Below are 13,566 nucleotides of genomic sequence, written 5' to 3' on the forward strand. Positions count from 1 at the left end.
TGTGTATATGTAATTATATCTACAATTAGTCTACTGGAAATGAAAATTATAGCTGTGTGTTAGAAACAATTTATTAGATGGATTAAAAATATAAGCTTGAAAACCACACACAAATAGCTGTCTAGGTGACAACATCTATCCATATACTATCACAGGAAAAGAATCTATGTGTTCACCTTATGTAAAGTTTACTTTTTAGATGCAGAGATTTTCTGAATATCAAAAAGGCAGACACCACTGGCTACGGGAACAAAACCTTAGCATTTTATTTTTATGTTTTTATTATTTATTTATTTATTTATTTGGTGGCACTGGGATTCCTGGAAGCCCTACTACCTCCGGGCTACACTCCCAGACCTATTTTGTACTTTTTTTTTAAATTTGGAAACGGTCTCTTTAGCCAGCATGGCTGGCTTCTAACCTGTGAGATCCTCCTGTCTCTACCTCCCAAGCACAGGGATTACAAGTGTGTGCCACCACGCCCAGCAAGCTTAGTATTTTAAATGCAGAGATCCTCTGAACTTTCTAAAGCAAACTCAAGTGTCTCTTCTAAAAAACACCTTCACTTCTCTATGTAACACTCTCATCCCCCACTGATCACAGAAAACTGTGAGATAAGAGGATAAGAGAGTGACAGCAATTCATGTTTACAGGTGTCATCTGTGTTAGGTATGGGACTGGGTGATCTACTATGTTATTTCACTTAATTCTTATCATAACCATATAAGCTGGTTGCAACTATTTCTTCTTTACAGACAATGAAATTAAGGCAAAAATATGTAATGCCTGGCCTAAGATCGAAGTAGAACTATAATGAATCAGTAGCCTTCCAAGTACCCCGACTCCACCTTTAGGCAGGTGGCTGATCCACCTCCTGAGGAGAAAGTCATTTGGTTTGTCCTAATAGTTCCCAAAATTCAGTCCATGATTTATAACCTCTGCCTACAGCCTCATTCACCGGTTCCTTCTGAGCTTTGCATTTTCACTGTTTCAGAGAAACTAGTACTACTGTATAGTTATAAAGGATTGTAATCACAAACAAGAAATAATTCTTACAAATTGTTTTGATATAGTTTACAAGGGGTAACAGTCATAAAAATAAACCTTTCATGCTTTCATTAAATGTACATACCATTAAATGTACATAAAAGAGCACCTTGAGATTCAATAGGAAATTTTATAATAAATACACACATAGATGTATGTGAATGTGTATTTGTCTGTAGAATTATTTTAGGTACTTTGGTATTATATATTACATGTGTTTCTTAAATTTTGGTATATGAATTTTTAATCATAAAATATAATGAGCATTTCATCACTGACAACTCAGATAAAAGTAGCTTCCCTCATTTAACCCTTGTCAAATATTGTGTCATGTTGAATAATTTTATTTCAAAAAAGCTACTTTCAAAAGGGTATTTGTAAAAAGCTATTGATTTTCACTTTATTGGTAACCTGTGACATTTCCAAAGCATGCTTCAATAAATCAATTTAGACTGCAGAATAACTGATAAGTTTCTTGAAGCAGCTATGTAAAGCAAACTGTGGATACTTATTCTCATAGACTACAACAATTGGACCCTTATACCATCTTTGCATGGCTGAATGCTGAGTTATTATAATTATCGAGAAGACATTTCAAAGAAACAATAAGACAGCTCTTGTTATTTCTTATCATCCACTTCTTTGCTGCAAACATGAGTGACTGATGTTTCAAAACGTTATCTCTTTGGAGGATATATTTGGAGATAGAGAAATTAAAAACTCGTTAAAATACCAACTGATATCTTTTGAATGGGTTAAAATGTAAGAAAGGACATGCACAGTCCTAATGGATTATCCTGGCTTTGAGAATCAAGAAGAGGAGAAACTTTCTTTAGAAGAAAGAGTGAATTAATTATACATTGGAACAATAGGATAGTGGAGGAATCTGCCCTTCACTTAGTGCAAGTATTTTAAAAGCATCCTACTGGTTGGACATGGTGGTGCACACTTGTAATCTCAGTACTTGAGAGGCTGAGACAGGAATATCACAGGCTTGTACACAACCTTGGCTAGTTAGTGAGACCCTGTTACAAAATAAAGAATAAAAAAATAAGGGTAGGGGTGTAGCTCAGGGGTAAATGCTCCTGTATATAACCCGCAGTGCTGCAAAATAAAATCAAAGCACATCACTTCATAAAGGATATGATGTTTCTATGCTTCTATTCAAGAGATGCTGTATGAAAGGACTTCCATTTTTGGCAGACACACTCTCTGCTTGTCTATACCAACCAGTGTGCACTGATATAGCAGGAGCTGTTAAAATGTGAAATAATTCTTAACCTACTGGCAAATAGATGTTACAATTCTTCCCTCCATTATGTTGGGGTATAGGGTGTACCCCAAAGATGCTCATGTGTTGGCAATGCAGAAATGTTCAGAAGAAGCGAAATAATCAGGTTATCAGGGCTCTAACCTCACCAGTGAATAAATTCGTGAATGGACTAATGATTTGAATGGATTCTGTGGGCGGTAACAGGAGGAAGGTTGGAATGGCTGGAGAAGGTAGGTCACTGGAGACATGACATTGAGGATTATATATGTCCCTGGTCTCTTCTTCTATCCCTATGTCTTGAGCAGCTTTCATCTGCCATGCCCTAACATGATGTTTCTGCCTTGGAGCCAGCCAACCTTGGACTGAACCTCTGAAACCAAGAGAAGGAATAAACTTTTCCTCCTCTAAGTTGTTATTATTACTTGGGGCACAGCAATGAAAAAAATATATATCTCCCTTTACAAACCACCCACTCCACCATTCCCAGCCCTGTTATTTCCTGGACCTCTTTTATCTGTCAAATTCAGGATATCTTCCTGTTACAGAACTCCTTACAGTTGATAGGTACAGGTACTGAATAGCTCCCCCCCCAAATCTTTAAAGACCTCATTCCCTAGGACACCTTCTTTGGGGCTCCCCACCTGAGGCACACCCAATGAAACTCCTCCCTGCTGCCATTCCAATGTGCCAATTCCACTCAATTTCTTCCAATTTTCTGTGGAAAGAAATGGAGCACTCCTCAGTTGCTGTGTGGCACTCATCAAGGAAATGTCCAGCTGCCTGGGCCACTTCTACCTGATTTAGGGTGCCCTAGGATGCATAGGACTGGGCTCTCCAAGTTGACTTCTCACAGCCTCTATAGAAACTATAAAATTCTTGGTCTTTGGACCTTGAAAGTATTTAAAGTAGACAGAGATAGCAGGAAGCACTAAGGCTGTTAATAATCTGAACACCACCTTTGGATACATTACTTTTTCCTAGTGTTGCAATTAAATATAATATAAAAGTTATATTGGGCATAATTCACTTCCATCAGTCAGATGTAGCCACAAGGTCTTGCCTTATTGCTTTTAAAAAAAATTGGATAAGCTGGGAGTGGTGGCACACGCTTGTAATCCCTGCAGAGACAGGAGGGTCACACAGGTTAGAAGCCAGCCTCACTGGCTTAAGAGACCCTGTTACCAAATAAAAATATAAAAATGGGTCTGGTAGTATAGCCCATAGGTAGAAGTGTTTCCAGGAACCCCAGAGCCACAAAAAAAAAAATTGGATAGCTCGCTATATACTTAGCCAAACCTACCTCAGTTTCTGCTTGTCTGCATGCCTCTCTCTCTCTTTCTCTCTCTCTCTCTCTCTCTCTCTCTCTCTCTCTCTCTCTCTCTCTCTCTCTCTCTCTCTCTCACACACACACACACACACACACACACACACACACACACACACCACAGTGTAAAATACTTCAAAAAGTGAACCTTATAGAAATGGACACATTTCTCTCAGTTTATATTAAAAGGGAATGAAATGAGATTTCACTAAATCTTTACAGATTTTTCTAGAGATTTAAGTTAAGCACTTCAGAAAGAAAGCATTCCTCCTTGAGAGCTATTATATCAGTGCATGATCATACTAATACTTGCTTTTAGATGAAGCTGGTTGGTCCAGTGCCCAATAACTTTGTATTCTGTACTTTTGTTGGTGATTTGATACTGGAAAATGTCATAGCGTCCTGGAGCATCTCCATTTTCATTAAAGGTGACGGGTGTACCAGCACTGCCTATAAAGAGTTAGAAAACAGTGTTAATAAAGTTTTAGTAAGATAGCCCATCAGGCTTATTTTTCTCTTAAGGAGAACGGTAGATAAAAATATATTATGTGTAGTTAGTAATACAAAGATTGTAATCCATACAAGGTCATTCTTGGAAGCACACTATCCTTTATGTGAAAATAAGCCCAGTTGTACATATAGGAACAGGATGTGCTTTATTACACACATTAGCAAGTAAATGATGAGTATCCAAGTTGGGCAATGTGTGTAGCAGCTAAATAAATTAAAGATGATAGGCTGAACATTTAATACTGACTACACAGAATGGTAGTTACTAGAGAAAAATGCAAATGACTTGAAGCATGACAGCTACTATACAGTAGAAACTACAGACAGCAACTCAAAATTGGCAGACCATGCCAGCCAGATCCTTTGGGGCTGGATATTATCTTAGCAACAACTCCACGCAGAAGCAGTTACCCTTTCAATTCCTTTGCCTCTGTGCCTCTGCCCAGGAGCGTCTCCGCATGGGCTGCTGCTGGGATTTCTCAATGGGTGAACCAGAAAGCCACCTGAAACCCCAGCTCTGCTCAGATCTCCAGAGCCCCTGAGTCCCTGTGACAAGTTTAACAGCAGGAGAGAAGCCGAGGAGCAGCATGCAAGAAATGCCGTCTTTTCTAAACTCCATTTCTCTCTCAGAAGCTTTGATCTTTTCTCTTAAGAGCCTCAGCTCACTTTTCCTTTCCCTCTTATTAACTTTTATGTCATTACAGGTTGAGTAAGAGTAGAAAGGGATCACCACCCCAATGTTTTCCTGTCCTATCTACCCTCACTACCCACACAGGCATTCTTTTTCCTCTAACAGCCTTTCAACCTTTTGGAGTCCTCATGGATTATTCTTCCCCATCTTGACAAGTGCACCTGACACCAATCCCTTTTCTTGGTGCCTATTTTCTATCTGCAGGTCTCCTTCCCTGAATTTTACCTCATAGAATATTGGATTTAGTTTCTATTTGGTAATAAAAAAGCTTTCTCTTCTTGCTATCTCTGTCCCATGTGATATTCTTCAAAATTATCCATGATTAGTTACTATACAATCTGATTTGAGTTTAGTTTTTACAGTTGTTTAACTATATACTAATAATTTGAAAACTCTAAACTACTGAATTTATAAAAATGACTATGTCAGGCATCGTGGCGCATGCTTGTAATCCCAACATTTGGCTGAGACAGGAGGATGGAGGTTCACAGGTAGCCCCAGCTAATTAGTGAGGCCCTTTGCAACTCAGTGAGACCCTGTTTCAAAATAAAGAGTAAAAAAAAAAAATGGGCTGGGGGTGTAACTTGGACACAGATTATCCCTAGGTTCCATCCCTACTACTGCAAAAAAGAAAAAAAGACTTTATTAGAAAAGTTGGTAACTGGCAAATAAATATATTGTCACATGACAGCAATTTGAGCACTTTCCCAGCATTTAATGAAGAGATGTTCAATGGTCAATGTTCTTGATTTATTTTCCTACAATCTGAGCATAGCATGAAGTCTTCTGATAAAATCACAGATACATGCTATCTTTCAAATCTGCTGAGCCTACAGGACATGGCAAAGCATGGAGAAAGGCCACTGGTCTGAGGATCTGGAGCTGCTTGTCTGTGCAAATTTCATTTTGACTTCATTATGTGTGCCTCTTTTTTTCCCCTTATAAGGGGTACTTAACAATGAATATGAGCATATCTTAAACTACTAAAAGAGCAGTACTCATATGAATTGGTATTATTTTTATTAGTTTTAATAGGTCATATGCTAATTGACTTTATAAATCAATAAAGAAATGAGGAATTGTGAAATAAAGTAAGAGCACTCTAAGCAACCAGTACTATTTTATTACTCCTCAGATATTCAGGTTTTATCCATGACCAAAACCGTTCCCAAATCCTTGTGATCTTGAGTAGGTGGACTTCTGAAATCCTGTTTCTTCATCTGCTACATGGGAGTAATGACATTATTTATCATAGAGATGGTACAATAATTAAAATTAATACATTCTTATGAAGTCCTTAGAAATATGCACAAGGTAATTAAATATTATTCTTCATTTGTTTTTTATTTACATTTTTAGGTGTTGTACTGGAGATTAAACTCAGTGGCATTCTATCTTTGTGCTATACTAGTAGTCCTTTTTATTTTTTATGTTTGAAACAGGGGCTCACTAAGTTGTGGAGGGCCTCACTAAGTAGCTGAGGCTGCTTGAAAACCTGTGATCCTCCTGTCTCAGCCTCCTAAGTACTAGGATTACAATCAGGTACCACCACAGCCATCTATATTTATCTTTAATAAACACTAATGTTTAGTAATAGAATGTTGAATGTCCTTTGATACCTAGAAAAAGAATTATTAGAATTCAAATGAGGGATTTCTGACTAGAAAAAAATACACATGTTATGAATCTCACAGTAGCATCATCAATTCCTGACATTTATATATCACTGAAAAATTTTAATGTCACATTCCCTCCTGAATACAGTGATATTTAATTTTCTCTAATTAAAATTCCCCCACGTTGTCACCTCCTTGACCAAATGACTCATTATCTCCCACAGCAGCAGGTTCCAATCTTTCTTTGCCACAAAGACACTCAAGCTAGAAGAACGTCACTTCAGTCACACACTCCCATGAATGCACTGTGAGTTAGATTTAATCTCTAGCACAATAGTGCATTCTATATCTCTTTTCTCCAATTCAGGAAAGCAAGTGAATGAAAACTATTATAAAAATAAGGATTGCAACTTAAATGCTTCAAGTATCATTTTAATATCAAGTTACACTAAATTTGATTTTGCACTAAAGGGAAACACATGAAAGTTTTTCGAAGTATAGGGTGGATGGTGGGTTTCAAAGTCCCAGTAAGATCACTTGTTAGACAGTAGGTCTTGGGTAAGTTCTTAATTTCATTGTATCTCACCTTGCTCACCTTCAAAATGGAATTATAGTAATCCCCCCCAACTCATAGAAATATATGAAGATTAAATATAATGATATTTATAGATACATGGTAAGCATTATATAAATATTAACTGTTACTTCTTTTATTGTTTTATGGCAGTGCTGAGACCCACTGTGTGTATGAGAACATCTGGATTCTCAGGATGTGTATATAGTATTCATGATGCTTATTCTACTAATCTTGGTGCTTCTACAACAAAATACCACATTTTCCTAAGACCCATGCCCCTGAATCACCTTCCTCTTTTGCTTACCATGCTGTCTTTGTACATAAAATTTCCTTTAAATTCCCTTCCTCCTTCTGCCTAATATTTCTTCTCTATCTAATTCTTTCAAGATGTGGCTCTAGGGTCAGGACAGTGGCAAAGGTTGATCCTCCAAACCTGAAGCAGAAAGACAGGTACTTCTCAGTATCCTGACTTTCTCTATCAAAGCATTTCTTTGCTCCATACACACTTACCCATCACATACATGATCATAACATTTATTCAACCGATATTTATTAACAGATTACCATGTGCTCAACACAGGGTGATCTCTCTGTCATCCCTGCAAAAATATAGTCTCCTTCTAGTCCACATCTGTTATCTTTGTAAGCATTCCACTGTGCTCAATATTGAAGGAGCCATCAATAAATTACAGGCAAGCATAAGAGGGGTTGCCCCTAATGCTCAAAACAAATCCACACACATTCTCTTCATAACATGATGAACTCCACTTACACAATCCCTCTTTGATAGTCACAAATGAAAAGATCAAATTAGTCTCTTTCACTTTGCTATGAGTGTGATATCAGAAATCAATGCAAAATTTTGGCCTGTCTTTGAATGGTCTCTGACATCATTACTGGTAGCCAAATGGGGTATTCATTGAGATCACTCTTGTATTTTTTTCCTAATCTGGTCTTTGGTTGTGGGCTACATTTACAGTTGAATTATTTCAACTTTCTCCCATACAGAACTGACTTTATTGCATATTGATTAATCTCAAATGATTGTTCTGGTACTCTGGTGTACATACCAGATGATATGGTTATGTAACCCATGAATAGCCATGAAGAAGTCATTAATTATCTACTGATTTCTACAGGATGGTTATCTTTTAAAAAGAATATTTTTGTACTGAAATTGGCCACTATGAGAAACAGAATTAAGTTAAATGCTGTTCAGAATTAAATAAGATTTTCATTCACTTTTCTGTGCAAAAGATAAATATATTTATAAGTGAAGTCATTTCATTTATTTTCCAGATTACTATTTTCCTCCTCCCCTTTGCTGTCAAAATTTTATTATCCTGGTTAGCACCATCTACAATATTAAACAAGGAGGAAAATATAAGAATCATGAAATCAGTTAATTCAATAATTTTTACATCCTTAATCGGATCACTCAAATAGTAAATGTCTCTGAATATATTCATCAATTTACTACAGCTTAATAATGTAAGAAAATATAAAAATATATTTGAACAGGAATACTCAGATATATATTTACACCATAAATTGTGCTTCCTCAAGTTTTCTTGACTCACTTCTTTCCATCTTACACATTTGGTATTTTAGACATTTTGAAGTTCACTAAATGTTTAAAATACTTTTGCGCCCATGTGTGTTAGTGGAGAAATGGAAACAAACACAGAGAATTGTGTTTTATTAGACAGGTACAACCCTCGGGGTCCACACATCTTCTTGAGTAGTTTCTGTGCAATAAGAAATGTGTGGGGAAATTATATTTTTATTACTATGTACAGCAACAACTTCCAGTGTGGTTAAGTAGGAAAAATGATAAGTCCAAGAAGATTTTATAATTTTTTCAGTATTATGTGGAGAAGTCAATGAATGGTGTTGGGATTCAGGGACTTAAGTTTGATTTCTGGCTCTGCCAATTACCAAAGTGATCCTGGCCTCATTACGCCTGTTTTCTCATCTGCCAAGTGAGCATAATAACCTCAACCTCCCTAGGCTAATTTAAAGGCTACACAGGACAATGCATATAGAGCCTTTTGTATATTTCTGGCAGGAGATAAATTGCAATGAATGAAACTATTATCATAAGTATCTATCCTTTTGCATTGTATATATGTTCCCTTTGTCTGCATTGTCTTGTTCCCACAATACAAAACACAATGCAAAAATAATTCATTCATCTCTTTGTGTAAAAAATATAAATATATTTATGAGTGTAAGTCACTCCATTTATTTATTTTCTGGTTCACTACTTTTCTCCTCACTTTTGTTGCCAAAACTTTATTAGCCTTTTCAGAACCACATACAATATTATGAGGAAATTAGTGTTAGTGCCCTTAAAAGAAGAATGATTATATGAGATTTAAGTCATTGACTAAAAAGGCCATAGAAAATAGCAATTATGAACAGAACCTCAGTTATTCATGTTCTTCTTTTTTATCCAATTTATTTTCTCCATTTGTATCATGGTCAATAATAATTATATATTTGAATTAAAATCATATTATAGTTTAATTATTTAGGAACTAGTCAGATTATTCTGACATATATCAGCCAGGCTCATTCCCGGCAGAGTTGGCATTATGCTCTTCTCCATCCATATTTCTGCTCTCCTGGTATGCTTATCACTCACTGCCTGACTCAGAATCCCGGCCTCTGGATTCACGGACTTCACTTTCAATCTTCATTTTTAAAAAAAATGTTTCATGCATCTTATCATCTATTTTCATGAGCACACTCTTAATGTTATTCTATATAAAAAAGTTATATCATTTCCAAACTTTTACTTCTGGATATGTTTTTCCTCCCATTATAAAAATTCTAATGTTCTCATAAGCTTGCTGAGTGCCTCCTGTGTCACTATACTTCACCCCCATGATGGTTTCTTTCCCTCCTATGACTGCATTGGTCCCATGCTCTTCCCTGCAAACATCTCCTATTATTTTGTACTTCCCTCTGTCCAACTTTGTTCCTCTACCAACCACAATCCTGATTAGCTCCATTATACATCCCTATCTACATACAGAAAACTGGATATTGTTTGAGAAGGCATAAAGCTTTCCTGTCTGGATGGCCAGGACTGAGATGAAACAAGCGAGGGACCCCAGGCATGACCCTGAGAATGTATCTGTCTCCCTGATTTCTGAACTCTAGGCGCCTCATTTGCTTTACCTAGGCAGGACACTGCTATCTGGTCTTTACATTCACGATCTCAGATTTCAAACATGAGATCAGCATTGCTCTGAAGTCCTGTCACACCTTCCCACTTGGTCCCCTCCCTTCTGGATAACATATAACTGTTTTGTGACTTATATCACTCCACACACAGTACAGTCCTTCCTCTGTCACATCAGCTCGTAGCATACTTTCTCACTGAGAAAATGCAGTCATAAGATAGAAACTCTCCCACAAACCCTAGCACCTACCTGTGTCCACACTCATCTTCTGTCTTCTCTGCTTTCGCAACACCCATCTCTGATCCAGTCAAGACCGCGCTCCTTCCCTGGTAATGGGAGTCCATCCACCCCCACCCTCTGCACACTTTCAGATCCATAGTTAGCTTTTATATTTTATATCAACAGATATACATGCCATGTAGATGTATCTCTTTTAAACTTAGAAATCAGTCCTCACTCATAGTGATGCTTTCACTACAAAAGCAAACAAATCCCATTACTCTAATCCCACGGCCTCTCTCAACTGCTATCTCAATTCCCACCTGCCGACACACTGCTCACTCTATTATTCTACTTTCCTCTAACTTTTCAACTCATTTTTATTTCAAATGTAAACCTGTGCTTCCATTGATGAGTTTCAAATTTGTACGTCTAGCCCTGAGCGCACATTTACCCAACTATTTGTATCTCCCATCTTATTTGATAATTATCTCAAACATCATTAAACATTGTTTTCCAGGCATAACAATTGATATGGACACATTTCCAAACATGTTCTTCAGGCAGTCTTTCCCCTATTGGTAAGCAATGTTTCTCCATCCAAACAAGTCAAAACATAAACTGATTGCTCCACAATTTACAATAACACACAGGAGTTAAGAAATGTGAACTTTGTGTTTCAGTTCAGAAGTAATATATCCATATTGGTTCTGTAACAAGCAACACACTCATGCAAGAGGTTATCAAGTGGGGAAACTATATGTACAATAAAAAATGATATATATTCTACACTCAGTTTTTCTATAAGTCTATTTTTATAAAAAAAGTTTTAAACAGTAAAAATCAAAATTAGTTGTAGTAATATATTTTATGTAATACATATGTGCAAAATAGGCTAAACTATAGGAATACAAAATATTAGTGAGGCATTCTATACCTATTTTTCTAAGTCTCCAGAGTCCCACATATAATGTACATTTTAAGCATATTCGAATTTAGACTCTCTAAAACTATAAGTTTCCAACCGAAGTCTAACCCAGGGCTCAGAGGATACAATATCTGAGGATAAGAACCTAAAATAAAATCCAAACTGTGCCAGGGGTAAAACAAACAAATGTCTACACTTAACGCATTAACAAACTCTAGCTCCAAAACACCCACAATTTTCCCATTCTTTCCATTTCAGTCACCACACCTTAATACTGCAATATCTTCCCTGAGCGCCCAGCCATCACCCTGCATTCACACTGAAAAACGGCAGTACACTCTCCACTCTGAAATCAGAGAGATGCTGGAATCTAAATCAAATCACATCACTTCTAATATATGCCATTGTCAACATGATCCACATTATGATGTGAGACTATAGTGCACCAATAAAAATTAAAAAAAGCACATCACTTCTCTCCTTGAAAGCACTCAATGGCTTCCTATCTCACTTAGAATAAAACACGAAAGGCTGACCTTAGTTTTGTAAGACCCTCTTGTTTCTCTTCTCATACTCATTTTCTCTGCACTATTTATCCCTGTTCCCCAAGTACGTAAAGCCTGCTCTATCTTGGGGTTTTGTGTTTTCTGTTCTCTCTTACAGGTTTTTCTTTCCTTTTGGATCATCTAATTTGCCTTTCATCATTCATATTCTACCCCAGATCTCACAGAGAGAGGCCCAGTCAGATCACCATAAGCGAGATAGCTTGCTTCCCATTCCTATCACTCACTATTACACATTGTTTCCTTAATAGTATCTATGAGGATCTAAAAATATTGGGAGTTTAACTGACTGGTAAGCATTGTTGGACTCTGTGTAATGGTTTGCATTTAGAATGTCCCCTAGCCCTCACAGAAACAAGGCAGCAAATGTTGGAAGCCGGGCTTGTTTGCTATGGAGGGTCCCTGAGGGTGTGGCCTCGGGGATTATAAATGGTTCTCTCCTCCCTTTGATTGCTCTCTGTTTCTGGTCTTTCTAAGATGCAAGAACAGAACCTTGTGCTCTTTCTTTCTCTTTTCACCACCATGCCCTGAACTCTGCATATCTACCTAACATGGACTAAGCCTCTAAATCTCTAAATAGGGTGAGCAGATAAATCCTCCTTTCACTAAATTATGTGTGGTCAGTCTTTTTTTATTATAGCAGTGACAATGTGGACTAGGACATTAAGTATATGACTAGAGGATTTTTTTTTCCAGCATGTTCACTGCTATATATGTAGCACTGACTAGTGGATGGGCATCCAAATCCATAGTCTCTTTTATCTGGGCACACAGCAAGGCTAAATTCTCATGCACTGTAGCTAAGCATGGCCAAATTGTTAGTTGGAGCCAACCAGATGTGAGACATGGTGTGTACTACTTAGAACGTCTGTTAAAAACGTCCAGAGTGGTTTTCTATGTTCTCTATTGATGTCTGGCCAGGATAAAAATGGCATGCTGGACAACATGGGGATCTCCATGTTAAAATGGCAGAGTTTGCGCCGGGCATGGGGGCGCACGCTTGTAATCCCTGTGCTTGGGAGGCAGAGACAGGAGGATCGCACAGGTTCAAAGCCAGGCTCGCTGGCTTAAGAGAACCTGTTTCCAAATTAAAAAATAGATTTGGGAATATAGCCCAGAGGTAGAAGGGTTTCCAGGAACCCCAGTACCACCAAAAAATAAAAATAAATAAAAAAAATATAAAAATATAAAACAATGGCAGAGCTTGCATCAACCCAGATTTCACTCTGGGTATGTACAGAAGGTCTGTGCGACTAACTTCGCCCATCATTTATCCACTACTATATAAATTTCTATCTGGGTCATTTTGGGTTGCGAGTCTACTTCTTACAGCAGAAAGCCATAACATCTAAATATCTAGTAATGTGAATTTTTAATGAACAGGTATTAAATGAGTAAATGTAATCATGCTAAACCTGATAGTGAATCTTTACTCTTTGCCACATTATACAGTTTTAAGACCTATGTTGAGGCTTATAACTAAGTATCGAAGACATTCACATGGATGAGTAACTGGTTTCAGATTCCCCTTAAGTTAACATTGAGCAGGGAGAAGTGGCACATGACTATAATTCCAGTATTTGGGAGGCTGAGATAGGAGGATTATAGGTTCAAGAACACATCAGCA

At 37.3% G+C, this 13,566-nt stretch overlaps 1 protein-coding gene across 4 annotated transcripts in view; it reads right to left on the reverse strand.

Annotated features, from left to right (window-relative positions):
- The window catches only part of GRM8 (glutamate metabotropic receptor 8), a gene marked incomplete at both ends in the record, with an annotated part of 808,352 nt that overhangs the window by 157,420 nt on the left and 637,366 nt on the right, over window positions 1-13,566 (reverse strand). For 2 of the 4 annotated variants that reach the window (XM_080701339.1, XM_080701337.1), the window contains one exon: window positions 3,958-4,094. In XM_080701339.1, coding sequence (XP_080557465.1) covers window positions 3,958-4,094 — 137 coding nt within the window. Of the gene's footprint in view, window positions 1-3,947; window positions 4,095-13,566 lie in introns of all 4 variants that reach the window. The other 2 variants (XM_080701340.1, XM_080701338.1) reach the window with 2 other exon arrangements.

The sequence above is a fragment of the Muscardinus avellanarius genome (assembly GCF_963383645.1).
Source record: "Muscardinus avellanarius genome assembly, chromosome: 9".
Taxonomy (NCBI): Eukaryota; Metazoa; Chordata; class Mammalia; order Rodentia; family Gliridae; genus Muscardinus; species Muscardinus avellanarius.